This window comes from Aptenodytes patagonicus, chromosome 21 (genome assembly GCF_965638725.1).
Source record: "Aptenodytes patagonicus chromosome 21, bAptPat1.pri.cur, whole genome shotgun sequence".
Taxonomy (NCBI): Eukaryota; Metazoa; Chordata; class Aves; order Sphenisciformes; family Spheniscidae; genus Aptenodytes; species Aptenodytes patagonicus.
In genome coordinates, this window is record NC_134969.1 from 2,383,435 (window position 1) to 2,399,145 (window position 15,711).

Sequence of the window (15,711 nt, forward strand, 5' to 3'; positions counted from 1 at the left end):
TTTTAAAATGCAGACAATTGTTTGGGTTAGGTGTTGGCCTCCAAATCAGTGCTTGTTAACAGGCTCTGCTCATCTCAGTGCCCCGCAGAGGCTGTTGGCAGCCCCGCTGGCTGGTGGTCTCGCAGTGGCAGCTTTACAGGTCCGAGGCTGCTCTTCCCCCTTGTCATCCCGTGCCTTTCCAGGCAGATGGGCTGTGCATCTCCAGCCCGAACGAGATGGGCTTCCCCCAGAGCCAAGACTCAGAGAGGGGTGGGAACCTGCATGGTGGTTTTGGACGCAGGTCTGGGTTTGGTTTCCCAGCTCTTCTGAATGCTGATAGAGGAAAAAAAACAGATTTGAGTGACAGGCTCCCAGCGCTGGTTTTCCCAGCGGTAGGGAAGAGGGTAACAGGGCTTGTCATGTCTTGCAAAACTCTTGCAGCATAAATGAACATAATTCTGGTCTGTCTGTATTTGGCTGTTGCTTGTATTTGTGACCTGCCTGTCCCCTTTCTGCCCTGTTTGGCCACAGAACTGAGGATCTCGGCAGGAGTGGTGCAAAGCATCTTCTCCGAAGCGCTGCCATCTTGAGCAGCCATTTGGCATTGTGCCTGCTTATCAGTTTTTTCCCTGAATTCACCCCCTTACCTTCTCAGCTGTAATGCTAAATTTAGCCTTCTTTCTGCCACAACATGACTATACAATTTGCTGCCTTATGTAATCCAGAAGTGCTGTTGGAAAGGGGTTTCGGGTGGTTGCTGCTGTGGGATGTAAATACAAAACGTTAATTGCTATCTAAATCTTTATTTCTGTGTGAAAACTTTTGAATAGTGTGTGGATGCGTTTTGTGTTACAGATACTATAGAAAGCACGAGCCAGAGTCTCTCCCAGTAGAAATTGGTATTCAGCGTTGGCTTTGCTATTACCGCGCTGATAGACAGGACTTGAAAATCTGATCCTCTCTGAAAGTGGGCATTCGCTGCAGGCATTCTGGGGTTGAACAGGGGGCTGGAGCTTTTGTAAATAGGAGAACTTGGGACCTGGGCTTTCAGCTCACTTATCACAAATCCATGATAAAATTGGAAGCTGACTGATTTCTCGGCTGTTTTTTTTCCCCTTCTCCTTCCCAGCTCTCTCCTGTGGAGTTCCCAGAGCCCCAAAGAACGGAGTTGTCTTTGGCAAGGAGTATACAGTGGGTACGAAAGCCATGTACCATTGCAACCAGGGATTCCAGCTGCAGCCCGGGGAGGAACCCAGCACAGAATGCCTGCAGGCAGGGCAGTGGAGTAACGGCAACCAGCCCCCGCAGTGTGTGGGTGAGTGTTTGCAGCCGGTGCGGTCCCACAGGGAATTTTGGAAGTCCCTTCAGTAATGTCTTCCTGCTCTAGCATGGACAGCTTTGCCTCATGGGTGCGGTTTTTAGGACACCAGCTTTCTAATCCTGCATAACTTGGCTCTGATGTACCCTCTCATGGTGTCTTGGTTTCCCACCTGTAAGAGAGATGCTAATAAGTTGTTAAAAAGCCAGCACACTTGCCAGAATGCCCTGAAGTGCCCTGAAGTTAAACACTTATTAACGTCTTTCTGTCTCATTTCTTTTTCCTGACTCACCGCATCTGGTTTTTAGCTGTCACCTGTCCCGATATCAACAGCATTGCAGTTGAGCATGGCCGGTGGCGGCTGACCTACGAGATCCAGTACCACTACAACGCCCAGCTAATGCTCATCTGTGACCCTGGGTACTACTACACGGGCCAGCGGGTCATCAAGTGCCAAGCCAACGGGAAGTGGAGCATAGGCGAACCGATGCCGACCTGTAAAAGTAAGAGCAGTGAAGCTCGGGAGCCGTGCCGGGGCAGGCCAGCTTCACGGGATGTCTTGCAGGGAATTGGATTTCTGGTTTCCATTTGGTGGGTGTGCAAGCTCTGCTGTTGGAATGTAAACGCACCACAGCCCTGGCCGCTCTCGGCAGCATCTGAGAGCGCGGCTGCAGAACTGCTCTGGCAGAAGAGAGTTTGTATGCAGGGGAGAGGTCATCTGTTGATCTGATTCTTGGTTTAATCTAAACAGTTCTGCAAGAACTCAAGCACGTTAGCTCATCTGTTGCTGTCAGGTCCCAGCAGCTTAGCTGTCGCTGGTGCCAGATGCTCTGAAGTTTGCTTTTAAGAAAGAAAATAAAAAATTCTGATTTAAAACCTAACCTCTTCCAATTTTTTGCAAATGCCAAGTTTACAAGGGTAACAGTGTCACCTGTAAATCAAAAACGCTCTTGGCAAACAAGCAGCTCAGTCAGTTGTTCTGACATGACTGCTGTGCTTTGGATCTTTTCTTTTGTCAAAGGTGGAGGTTTTTTTCTCTCTAAGTGCAGGTAGAGACAGAAAAATTTCTCCTTCAGAATGGCAGCTTTCCCTTCCCTCCTGCCTCCCTTTGTTTCTAGAGATGCAACTGCCGACTTTGGTGACAGATGTAGTTTTACCCCTGCTAGCTCTTCAGCCAGATCCAGGAGCGTGAGCCTGACCTCGTTTTATTTCTTCAGCGTTATTGCCACCTAAATTCAAATGACAAGATCTTGGCAATGCACTAAGGTCAGAAGCACCCAGCGTGAGTCTCTTGATTTCTTGCTGAGTGCGAGAGCTCCAGAGGGTTTGCAGATCTTTAAGGCAGATAAAATAAAGAGCTGAAGTCTGTGGCTGGGAGCTGCATTTGCAAGGGCTCCTGGCCAGGCTCCAGCTGCACCCTCCAAACCAGGCTTTCGGCTGGGTGTCTTCTGTGGGTCTGATCTTTAGATGTCAGCTCTGACCTGGAAGTCACTGTGTGAGAAAAAGCTGGGTGTCACTTTCTAATTGGAAATCTTGTGCCATTTTATGGCTTTTCTGGAAGTCAGGCTTCCCGGCTGTATCTAGCAATGGGTTAATAATAGAAATATTCCTGTGTTAAAAACTTCCCGTGTGAAAAACTTCTATAGTTTCTTCCTAGCCAGTCTTATCTTTAGTACTTCCCTTGTGTCCTGAAGCATAAATATTAATAGCACTTACATTTGTCATCTCATGTAACACGACTGAATCATTGTTATTATCCACATAACTATTTAATAATCTTTCCTACTCATTTCTGACTTCAATAATAACTTGTGGTGGTAAGCGTCACTGAGCGCATTTCTTTAAAAAACCCATTTCCCTGCCTGTTCTCACTTACTGTACTTTGGGATCTCTTTTAGTTATCTCATGCGGAGACCTGCCGACTCCACCTAACGGGAACAAGATCGGCACGCTGACCAGCTATGGGGCCACGGCCATCTTCTCCTGCAACACCGGCTACACCCTGGTAGGGTCCCGTGTGCGGGAGTGCATGGCCAACGGACTCTGGAGTGGAGCAGAAGTGAGATGCCTGGGTAGGTGTGGAGTATCCGTGATGTGGTGGGGAGAGAGTCCTGGTTGCGTTTCAGGAGGGAATAGGAATTTTAGATACTGATTCAGGAAAGAACCCAAGCAAGGACTCAGTGCTACTGAAGCTGTAGGGTTTTAAGTAGATATAAAAAGGAAGCAGACTTTGATTCCTTGCCGCTCAGTAGATGTGAGGTGTTTTGAGATTGGAGAGGAGAGCTTTAAAAATGATATGTTGTTTTTACTGCAGCTCTGGTTTTATTTATGACTGCAGAGACTCGAGTTCAGGTCCACCCAGAGAGTCAGGGTGGTGTGCGATGCCTTCAGTAGGGGCAGGTGCGAGCTCTCAGTGATTTTCCTCGTCTCCCTCCTGCAGCGGGGCACTGCGGTGTTCCCAGTCCCATCGTCAATGGGCAGATCAACGGGGAGAACTACAACTATCGTGGCAGCGTGGTTTATCAGTGCAACCCCGGCTTCCGCCTAATCGGGATGTCAGTGCGGATCTGCCAGCAGGATCACCACTGGTCTGGGAAGACGCCTGTCTGTGTGCGTAAGTATGTTGTCAGATTTCTTTAGCCCTGGTGACGGTCAGAGGACAAGAGCACATGTAAAGACCATTGTTGAGAGTTCACACATCCAGGCTGCCTACAGTTGCTTTGCACGCACGCAGCGAGTCTGCTGCACAAGCGCTCCTGGGGTTCACGTAGGAGAGAGCTGAGGTGTGGCAGGAGTGGCAGCGCTGCAATTCTGGCTGCTTTGCTTCTTCCCTCTGCTTTGTAAATTCCACGTTTCTTTGGTGGTTTTCATACGCTGAATTGCTAATGGATGAGCCCAGTTGAAGGTGTGGTTTCTGAGGAGACCACCCTTTATCGGGGTGTGGGGCGGTTAAAGGCAGCCATAGCCCCACCAAGCACACCACAGTTGTCACTGTCTTTGAGACCCGTGCTCTGTGCCAGAATAAAGTCAGTCTCTCTCCTCCTCTGATCCACATTCACAAGTCACCTTGTACAACCTGCTCATTTATCTTTCCAGTAAATAAGCTAATTAAGTAAGTCTCTAGAGTTCTAAGGTGTTAATAAGTTTAAGCATCTTCTTATCAATGGACAGTGCAATCTATGTATTTCATATCATGATTCTCCAGTTGTTTGCTTCCAATCTCTCCTGTCTGGTTTAGAGCTTTATGTGCTGAGGCACAATAATAACAGCGAGATAGGAAGTAAGGAATGACCTATAAATCAATGAATATGCAGATTCCAGCCTAAAGATAAAAAGCAGGCTTAAGTTGTCAAGGTTAGCAGAGACTCCAAAATTTGGAGGATGTCTAGGATTCTGCATGAGCTTTTTAGGAAAAGAATTACTGGAAAGGCTGGCTGTGGGTCTGTAGGTAGATTTGAATTACTCTTGTGTCTGAGGATGCTCTGTTAAAAAAGCTTTAATTCACTTTTACCTGCCAAGTATATACATACTAACCTTGGACAAAGAAATCATTGATAGAGGTCTTCCTGCTGTCAGGCAGATGTATGGAAATGCAGGATTTTCTAAACATCCATTTTCATGGCTCATCTTGTTTCTTTTGGGAGGGACCAAACCCGTTAGGACAAAGCAGATGAACGTTGCTCGTCTGTATCTGTCTTCTGACTACTGAACCAGTACAGGGCTGGTTCCTATGCAGCGCCTTTGTTTGGCTCTGCTTTGTGCCAGCTTCTGACTCTGGCACCTGAAAGCCCACCAAGCTTTTGTGCGGAGATCTGTAAAGGTGTCTCATGTGCAGAAGTTGGCCGTGAAGTTATTACACTACATTAGACCTTACGGATAACATAAATTTGATGTCATTAAAGCAGAGCACTGTTGGGCTCTGAAATTAGATGCCTTGAGGCTTTATTGCTTCTGAAGAAGCTCAGGGCACTGTGTGTGTGTTAGCACATTATAATTTCCTACTGTCCTGATATTTTCTCTTTAAACCTGCTGCAGTTGCTTCCTCTGTGCGAACGGGTCTTTTTGATCCATGCCAACTTCAGGGAGCCTTTTTTTTTTTTCTGGGACAGAATCCATCACCTGTTTCAAAACATATTCAGAAGTACCTCAGAGAATCTGACATCTGCTTCCTGCAGCACTGAAAGGCTATCTTGCTTCATATTTTTTAGACCTGTATCTGTCACCAGCTTGCATAAGGAATAAATTCCCATCCCTGTGGTATAGTCCAGCGCTGGCAGTCAATGTGTTATGGATTTCTGTGGGAATTTCATCTTCCCCTCTAGCTTCTGGCTTTGGCAGCTATACAGCTAAACTGCTGCACTTTTACTGATGGACCATTACCCTGTTTCAGCATGGCAATAATCAATATTGCTTTGTCCTCAGCCGTCGGAAGATGTCGCATTCCTTAAGCAGCTAAAAATCTTTGTATGGCGTATCCTGACGTTTCTTCTGCGCAGTGGAACTCGCTGCTGTGCTCGAAGCAAAGGTCTCCAGGCTTCGCTCACAGCAGGGGCTGAACCCTCCCTGTATCGCCCACCTCTGCCGAGGTGCCAGCAGAGTGGCCCAGGCAAAAGCACTTTGAATTTCAGTATTGTGTGTGCTTACTGCTGCTCCAGCCTTTGCCTCTGCGCCTTCCCTGGGCATTGTCGGAGTGGCTCAGACCAGGACCCTTTAGCCCTTTACCTCATCGCTGGCCCAAGCTAACGTCAGCCCCAGGAACAAGAACTACACAAAAATCCTCATTACGGGGATTTAGAAATAAAGGTTTTCTCCCAAAGTTTTTCAAACTTAAAGCAGGAAGATTTAAGCTTTCTAAGCCATATGCTAGAAACCTGATTTTTCTCATATTTTTTTCTCTCTTTTAACTATCCCTCCAGGTGTAACTTCATACTGCAGTGGGCATACATCTGACTTACACCAGGGAGAGGGAGGAAAACATCAGGTTTCATGACTCTGTGTGTGATGCCCAGGGTAATGTAAGGCAATAGATTAGTAGCAGTAGCTGGGATTTTTGATGAGGAGCTCTAGGGATTTACAGTATAAATCAGTAGGATGCTGGCACTCAGCCGCTTAGAGAGCGGTTCAGAGAATTTCTTATGCCAGTAAAATGAACAAAGGTACCATGCTCTCAACTTGATTCAGTATTTCAACAGGGCTGGCCACAAATCTTTGAAGTCGGTGTGGGTTTCAGGGTTGATGTGGGTTCTTTTTATGGTCTCCTTCCTTGGGAACTTTTTTCCAATGGATAATCCACTTTCTTCCAGGAAAAAAGTAACATCTCCAATTTCTAATTGTAGCTATCACTTGCGGCCACCCTGGCAACCCTGCCAATGGCTTGACCCAAGGGAGCCAGTTCAATCTGAATGATGTGGCCAAGTTTGCGTGCAACACTGGGTACCGCCTGGAAGGTGCATCGCAGTCCCAGTGCTTGGCCAACGGACAGTGGAGCAGCACCCTGCCCGCCTGCCGCGGTAAGTCGTCTGCCTCCACCCCGGTCTAGGCAAATGGGACTTGTCTGTGCCTTCCTCGTTGGTTTCTCTGGGTTCCTAAAATCCAGGTTGATGCTGTCATAAATTGATGTAAAACAAATTTTGCAGTTCCTCAGGAACGTACAAGTGATGTTTGAGCACTGAGGGCTGTGTAAATCTCACGCAACAAACCTGATTTTCCCTTGGGCTTCACTCAAAGCTGTTAGTGGACCCTGCCCAGCCCTGCATCCTCCAAGACATTGAAGTATGTGTTGTAAGTGGGGAGGATACAAGAAAATATCAGGCCAGACCCTTAGCAGAGGTCATCCTGGTAGCCCTAGACCAGTTTACTCAAAGCAAACGCCACAGTCTTTGTGCAGAGCCCTTTCTCCTTTGGTATTGGCCCTCCTTCCATTGGTATTAGCACTCAAGTTCACTTATCAAATTCCCTCCTCTCCCTGCATTCCCTTCCTCTGTACTCCCTTAATCCAGTATCTGTCGATACTGTTGCTGTGTTGGTCAAGAAATCGGTTATTCTCAACTGGCTAATGTAAGTCCCAGTTTGGGGCCAGAGAGCGAGGCTCTGCTGCTGAGCCTCGCCGTGGCAGGGCGAGAGCCTGCAGGATTGCCTCTACTCTCTCTTTTTTTCCTTTTAATAAGGATTTTTTCTATTTCTGCCCCAAAGAATCTTTTTTAAAAAAAAGGACAAAAAAACCCCAAACCTTAAATTGTAGAATATGCGATTTGCAATTTTTTCCCCTTTTCCCGCTCATTTTTGGAGAAGCCTTTGTTCTTTGTTACACCCTTTGTTTTGTATTTTTTTGTTTGTTTGTTTGCAGTTGTAAACTGTACTGACCCTGGGCACCTGGAAAACAGCATCCGTCAAGTGCAGCCAAGTGGTCCTCACAGATTCAGCTTTGGAACAACTGTCTCGTATCAGTGCAGCCATGGATATTACTTATTGGGTACACATGTCCTTACCTGTCAGGGGGATGGCACTTGGGACCGTGCCCTCCCACAGTGTCTTTGTAAGTTCTTCAGAATAATACCCATCCGCCACAGGCTTTCATCCCATGTAGTTTTCTGTTGCTTAGCTGAATGGTCCTGTAAAAAGTCTGGATCCAAAGCCCTTTGTAATCCATGGGAGTCGTTCCATCAGCTTCACTGGCCTCTAGATCCTGCCCACAGAAAGAAAATAGGTGGTCTGAGGAGAGAAATCCTGTTAGACAGAGATGGTTTCCCTCTGCAGGGGGGCAGCTCCTGCTGAGTTTTACTGGTTCCATGCAGCTCCAGCAAAAGTGTTGCAGGTGGAGAAGGGCAGCAGAACTTCTGCAGCACAGATCTTCATAGGAAGCAGCGTGCAATTAGCCTGACTGAGGACAGAGCATATTTAGCACCGCTCAGGCATGGCTGAGTTTTCATACACCCACTCATCCCCGCGGCTTTGAGGGAGGGAAATGACAGTGCGACGGTGAAATAAATGCAGCCTTTGTTCTGCTGCGATGCAGGTGCTAAAGAGGATTTGCTTCCTGACCCTTGCTCTACATTTTCCGCCCTTTCTTACAGTATCCTGGCCCTTTCTGCCGCTGTGGTTTGCAGAGAGAATTGGGAGGTTCTGGGTGATGGTTTGGCTTAACGAGTATTTCCAGTAGTGTAGAAAGACAGAAAATACTACTGGTGGTCACGTGCTGTGGTAGTGATACCTTGTCCAGGAGATCTCCATGCATTGTATGAAAGATGTCAGTGGTGGTGTCCCTGTCTTACACTGGGGGAAACCAAGGTCCGAAGTGGATTGAGAGTTGACGTAGGGCTGCCCAGTGAGCTAGTGGCAGAGGCAGGAGCAGACCCCTGGCAGACCATCCCCCAGCACAGCTAGTATGTCCTTTTGGAGACTAAAGCAGCTGCCATCTCCTGTTACCTGGTGTAACGAATCGCTAAAGCAGTCAGAAATGGAGCTCCTTAAGTTCGAATGGGCTGAGCTGTTCCAAAGCCATGATTGTTTCTTTTTTTTCTTGTGTTATCCTTCGACACCTAGTCATACAAAGTAGTTTTGGGCACATTTTCCTTTCCTTTTGTTAGCAGCATGCCACCTTCTCACATTTGCAGCACCCTGCACAGGCTGTGGGGAGCTGACGAATGATAACTGTGTGTTACCGCAGCTGCAGGGGCTCCGAGAGGGTAGTTGCCTTTTAAAACCTGGGAGCCTAATATCCCAGGCTCCCTCAGTCCACAGCTTTCCAGCTAAGTAAAAGTGATCTGCTTCCTTAAAATGTTGAGCATCCATTGACTTGGAGGATTGTTGGGCATTCTCAAAACTGGAAACTCAGGTCAGTTTTACAACTGATTATCTGGAGCCATGGGCTTAATAGTTTAAAGAAAAAAAGAGTAAGAGATTTTTGCATGTCTTTGCTGTGTGTTGAACTTAAGATGTGCTCAGTGCTGAAACCCATACCCCTTTAAAGTGTTTATAGCTGGGTACCTAAAATTACTAGGTGCTTTCCAAAACCTAAATTAAGAAGGTTGATGCCAGACAAGTTGCAAATATTGTCTCATGCCTGTTTCTGAGGAGGGAGTAAAACAGAGTTGATCCCCTTTGAGGGGTGGGGGAGCGAGTCCAATAAGTAAAGCACACGGGAGCAGAGCCTAATGCATGAGAAAAAACAGTCTTCACACTGTGTACATAAATCCTTTAAAAACCTCAATACCGCCACAGGTTTTAAGCTTAGCTGAGTCTGCTGGAGTATCTGTTATTAAATTGTTAGTTACAGTGTGAGTTTAAGTATTAGCTATCAAACTCATTTCCTCGCAAAGTGTCCTTGGTTTTAGTCACAGCTCTGCACCAGTATATTTCAACGCCCACGTGCCCAAACATACCCGTGCTCTCCTTTTTATTGAAACATACATCATGTTTTCTACCTAATGCCAGTATTGGTATTTTTAGACTCTAGCAGATGGAGATAAGATATCCGTTACGGATGCTTTCCTTCAGAAACACAGTGGTGCATGGTCTTTACGCTGAACATCCTCATCCAAACCTGTCTAATAGCCCCTAGATCTGTCAGTGTATTTGTCAACAGCCTCCCTGTCTCCACTCTGATTGCTAAGCTAAAGTAAACCTATTAATTATTGTTAGCAGTTGGTTTTTACTAGCAATGGTCGAGTGAGCAGTGCCCAGAATCTGCCAGGATAATTTGCTCAGGTGTGACACGACATCGATTGCAGCTCTGTCGCAGGACCTGGTGCTGCCGGGGGTGGGTGGGGGTGAGGGTGTGCATGGACATATTCATGTTTAAAAAGGGATGAGTTTTCCAAAGAACCTGCAAAATGCCTGTCAGTGTCAAGACGAGGCATTTATGCACAAACCCGTGGCAGTTCTTACAGGATGAGCTCATGTCCCCCAGAAGATGACCGATACAAGGTTTGCTATGCCACACCTGCACCATGATGTGAGCCACCAGGCGTTTGATGGGCTCCGGGGCGGACGAGTAGGTTTAAGCTGCCAAGGTCCTGTGCAGCAACCTCAAACATGCGGTACTTTGCTGTGTACCTGCTGCATCTGCCTTCGAACGAGCATCACAGGCAGTTCCCTCGTGGTTGAAGCTGTTGCATCTGTCTCTTGCAGTGGTCTCTTGTGGCCATCCCGGCTCCCCACCCCACGCTCAGATCTTGGGTGACAAGTACACCGTTGGCTCCGTGGTCCGGTACAGCTGCCTCGGGAAGCAGACTCTGATAGGCAACTCCACTCGCATGTGCCAGCTCGACGGGCGCTGGAGCGGCTCCCTGCCGCACTGCTCAGGTGAGGTGGGCTTCGGGAAGGAGGGGATGGGGCAGTCCCATCCTCCACTACCCCTTTTTATCCTGCGAGGGGGCAGCCTGATGTGCTTTGCTGAGCTGGAGAAATGCATGTGCTACAGAGGGAGATTGTGGAGGACTCTGAAAATCACTGTGTCTCAGCTATCCAGTCTCCTGCAACTTGGATGACAGGCCCTCTCTGATTTGGGGCCGGGTGAATGACCAGTACCTCAGAACCATGATTTCCACCCAAGGGCTTGGGGAGAGACTCTTCTTTTACACCAAACTCAGACAGTACAGTTACAAAAGCAGTGAAGAGGCAGAATACAGCTCAGATCATCTCCTGCCAAAGGTTCTCCATTGTGTGCAATCCCTACAGTGTGACAGCAGTTTTTGCAAGATGAAAGAAAAGACTTCGATATGTCGTTATGTGAAAGAAAATGCTGAACCTGGAGCATTCTCCCCCTTCTCTTTATAAGCAAGTACGTTCCCTGGAAGATGAATATGCTCATTATGTTTTATATTACACTGCAAAGGCTGTACCTGCAGCAAAGCACAGAAGGCCCCGGAATCGGGAACTTCATTGCTAGCTGCAGGAGTGAAATAGTCTTTCCTGGCTTGGGGGTGGATGTGTTTACACAGATCATTAGCGGAGAAAGCCAAGAACAGGCATACACACGGTGTGAGCCTGTGTCAGGCAGTAAGGAGGTGGGCATTTCTCCAGCCTGCTCCAGAGAACCCCTGCGAGGAATCTGCTACAGCTGCTGCCTTCCTCCTGTCCCCTAACTTACAGCCGGCAGCTCGAAGTGTTCACAACTTGTACGAGCGGATGTTTCTCAGCTGGATCCCTCCTGCCTCTGTGCTCCGAACCCAACAGCTTCTTGTTCTACAAACACAATAGGGCGTGCTGAGGTGGCTTGGAGCATGTCGTAATTTCTGCTTGGAGGGAAACCGTTCACATGACTGATGCTGGCAACTGAGCTGCTGTCTGCTGGAGCAGCTGCCATGGAAAGCAGCTGCGGCTGGTGAGGGCTTCATCTTGAGATTCAGGACTTCTGGCCGTATTTTGCAACCAGCTTAAAACCAGTGGGCTCCTGGAGTCAGGGGACGTTTCATCTGGAATTTCCCCGCTAGTCAGAGTTAAACCGAGTCAGCCGGAAGATCCAAATCTGTGTGCTGGCCCTCTGAACGTGTGCAGTTGAGAGGGAAGAAGGGCCAAATCCCACGACTTGCTTACTCTGCTGATAGTGTGCTCTATTCTTAACAGGAGGCAGCCAGGGCCTGTGTGGTGACCCGGGGATCCCCTCTCATGGCATTGGGCTGGGAGATGACTTTGATGTAGGCAGCGTGGTCCGATTCAGCTGCGAGCCCGGTTACATGCTCCGGGGTTCATCCGAGAGGACCTGCCAAGCCAACAGCTCCTGGAGCGGCACGCAGCCAGAGTGTGAAGGTACTTTTCCAACCCAGCATCCTCTCCTGCGTCATGCCAAGCCTGCTGTGCGTGTCCCCAGAATTACCGCAGCAGGGACAGCTGCCCAGCCAGCCCGTCCCCTCTGTCTTAGTTGCCAGGGACAGTTTGGTGCTGCGAGAAATAATACTCTTGTTCAGCATTTCTTCCAAATACTGAGTGTATGTCAAGGAGCCTCAATTCTCCCCTTTCCAAACATCTGCAGGTCACATCTCACAGAAGGGGTTTTCAGTGCTAGAGGATGAGTATCACCTTTTTGCGTGCCCAGCTCTGCTCCGCTATGCAGGGTCCACCGGGATGGTGGTATAAAGGGTTTCAGGTTGTTCAGGTTCACGCCAACATCTAGACTGAGGTATAGAGTAGGAAGAGCCTTTGGGAACTGGTCCTCACCTCCAGTCACCCCCAAGACTGTCGCTCACAGACTCGCTGCAAGAATTGCTGGGGTGAATCTCTCTTGGTCTGCATCACGCATCCAAGTAGATGATCAGAAATGCCCCGGTTTGTGTAAGACCTGTGGGTCCAGGACCACTGACTAATTCAGTGTTGCTTTGTTGAGGAAATTCAGCAGAATGAGAAATGTCAATAGCTTCAAACCTCCATTAAAGCTGGAACTGGCACATGCAAGAGTCATTTACATTAAGCAGAAACGCAAAATGCAAATTATAATCCAGTAAGCATATTTTTGTATTTGAAAACCCCAAACCCCTTATTTTTCAATTTGAAGGAATCAAGTAAGACCCTATAATCCAATCTAATAAACCCCCAGCCAGATTCTCTGAGCTGTGCTGCTCACTGCTACTGTTTTATAAAAGTGTTTAAAATCAACTGGGGAAAGAACAAAAGCCAAAACAAGGCAGGATACCAAATGCAAGGAGACCTGGGCAAGTGCTGCTCTCCAGCTGATTTGAAAGCCAAAAGCTCAGAGAGAGTTTGGAAATGAATTGGAAATTTATTCCAAATTGATGGAGCTCTTGATTGAAAAGACACTGAATCATGTTATTGACACACTCAGGTCTTGGTTTTTTTCATTTTCTGTTTTTTTTTCTTTTGGTGGAAAGGCGCCGTTCATTAATCTCGGAATAAATAACCCAGCAGCTTCCAGAGGCACCAAAATACGGATCCCTGGCAGATTTTTTTTTTTTCATACTTCATGAATAATAATAACATTATGCCTATAATGCAGTCATTTAATGTTAAGTGCTGACTGGCCAATATAGGAAAGTAATTTACGGTGATGAGCAGTGTGCTGTGTCTCTGTCATTTGTATTCGCGGCGAGTTGCGAGCACTTCAAGGTGTTCTTCTGACTGCCCTTTGAGTGTTATATTCAACTTTCTGGAACAGGTATTTATAGGAGAGGGAAGGGAGAGATTAATTTGGGGTTTGAATTCAGGGCAGATGAAGATGAGAGCTGAGTGCCCAGGCAGGTGCTCGGAAGGAATGGGTATCTCTGCTGATGTGAAAAAGCTCCAGCACAGCAGCGGAGCCGCTCGGCACCTCCGCGGTGCATTAGCTCTCTGACTCAGCCACTTGCTCGCTGCTCTCAGCCACCAAAATTGAGCAAGGTCAAGCCTGATGGGGCTTCACAGGTCACCGGCACTCGCCTGCCCAGGGAATCCAATGCAAATTGCTCTCCAGATTAGCTGCTAGATGAGCACAGAGGGTCTCAGTCCATTCAGCAGGAGATGAGGGCCCGCTGCAAAGGAACACGTAAGTGCGGGGATGTACAGAGGACACCGTGCAAATCCTACAGCATAAATAGAAGGGAAGGAGAGAGGAGCTGTTATCTCCATTTCAGAGAGTGCAGGCTGCCATAATAGGTTCAATTACAAAGCATGTGCTTGACTTTGAAGTCAAGGGGGGCTGATGTTTGACCATCGGTGTCTTCTTGCGCTGGGACCGGTACAGCTCTGATCCACAGAGGGGTTGTGTGTGGCAGACGGGACCACTGGGCTCCGCAGAGGGTCACCTTGAAACTCATCGGCTCTTAGTGCTTGTACCGTTTACCCACTAGAATATTTTTAAGAAAACCAAAGGAATTAGGGAGGCAGGTAGAAGTCACAATTGATTTTTTCCAAAATGTACAAATGGTTTGGAATTAAATTAATTGCAAGGATTCCTTCTGAGACTCCTGCTTCAGTCTGTTTTACGTAGCTCTGGTTTTGTTGTCCCCAGTAACCGCAGCTTCCCTGGCTTTCTAAAAATTGCAGATTTCAGGCCTCATTTAGCTTTAATTTCCAGCAAGTTTTTAAAGTGTAAATGAAATTTGAGATGCTTTTTTTCTTCTTTCTCCTCTTTTCCTGATGCCCCATCTGCGTTCACTGACGAGCAGTGCAGGAGGGGGCTTATCAGCTGTACCACACTGTACACTCCCTCTTCCTTCTCTTAGAAGTTGAGCAGAATATTTGCTTTTATAATGTTTATTGTTTCTCCAGGTGAATTAAAACTGGGTCCAAAATGAGATGGGGCTCTGGCTGCTCTTCGGCAGTTTCAGTAGACAGAAATGTGTTTATTTTAAGAGATAACACTGGGAAAAGAAACTGAGTTTTGTCTCGTGCCCATTTGACCACTGAGGACGTGGGAGGTGGCAGGGCTGGGATTCGGGTCTAGGCTGCTTTTTTTTTCTTTCCTCTCTCTCTGCATGGTTACGTGGGTTGTGGGTTACTGGTTAAATTAAACAGCATGGAAATTACCAGCCCTGAAGCAAAGGCTTTGAGACTGCAAAGGCTCTCAGCTGTGTCTTACTCCAGCAGGAGGTTTTGCCTGATGTGTCGACATCATTAGGAGAGTGTTTCAGCCGGGTGGTCAGATGGCAGCCGAGCCCAAAAGAAGGACTGACGGTTATAAAGATTACGTCAGAGGAGGGGGAACATGCAAAGGACACTGTATTCACGCGCCACCTTGAGCGTAGTCAGAGCTGCACTGAAAGCAGTCATCAGCCCTCAGCTTTTCCTTGCTGCAGTTTCTGAAGAGCAGGGCTTGCTGCTCCTTGCAGAAATGTGCCTTCTCTTGGCAGCGGCTGAAAGAAAGGCCCTGAAACAAGCCCCTCTCATGGTGTTCAGGGAGGTATTTGCTGTGCAGGTCTGGGGGAACTTAAAGCATATAACAGGTAACAGCACTTGCCCCTTGCCTTGCTCTGGACGCTGCTGCTTTGGCTAATGGTGGTACATGTTGGGGGGGAGCTCGGTGGCCTTGTCTGACCATACTCTGAGCATCACTCACTTCATGTGCGGCTACACTGGCTCTGAGCTGAGCGCCTGAACAGGACCCAGAGAAATCCCCTTCTCCCAGCAGCTTCTCGCTGTAAAACATGTAGGAAAAAGCAAAGGAAGGCAAGGGGGGAAGCTTAATAAGCTTTTCAGAAAAAGGATGCATGGATTGGAATCAAATTAATTATCGCTGAGCTTTGGAGCACCTCTGAGCTTTGTGATGTTTTATATAGCAGAGGCCACTGTAGCGTACAGAAGCTTCCCAGCTCCTCCCAGCAACAACGGGATCGCAGGGAGCAGCTCCGGCTGTCATCAGGAGTCAAGGCAGACACCGAAGTCCCCGCTGTCTCTGCTTGCGGGCCGCCCCAGCACACGCGCACAGCACGCAGCCTCAAAAATCAAAATTGGTTCCTCTCTAGGAGGAGGAATTGGGGGAGAGT

The 15,711-nt window shown here is 47.9% G+C and overlaps 1 protein-coding gene across 1 annotated transcript in view; it reads left to right on the top strand.

The window, feature by feature from the left end:
- Positions 1-15,711, top strand: part of CSMD2 (CUB and Sushi multiple domains 2) — a 309,987-nt gene that overhangs the window by 273,087 nt on the left and 21,189 nt on the right. The window contains exons 50-57 of the mRNA XM_076357104.1: positions 1,109-1,294; positions 1,606-1,800; positions 3,196-3,369; positions 3,738-3,911; positions 6,634-6,807; positions 7,644-7,832; positions 10,427-10,600; positions 11,864-12,046. Coding sequence (XP_076213219.1) covers positions 1,109-1,294; positions 1,606-1,800; positions 3,196-3,369; positions 3,738-3,911; positions 6,634-6,807; positions 7,644-7,832; positions 10,427-10,600; positions 11,864-12,046 — 1,449 coding nt within the window. The remainder of the gene's footprint in view (positions 1-1,108; positions 1,295-1,605; positions 1,801-3,195; positions 3,370-3,737; positions 3,912-6,633; positions 6,808-7,643; positions 7,833-10,426; positions 10,601-11,863; positions 12,047-15,711) is intronic.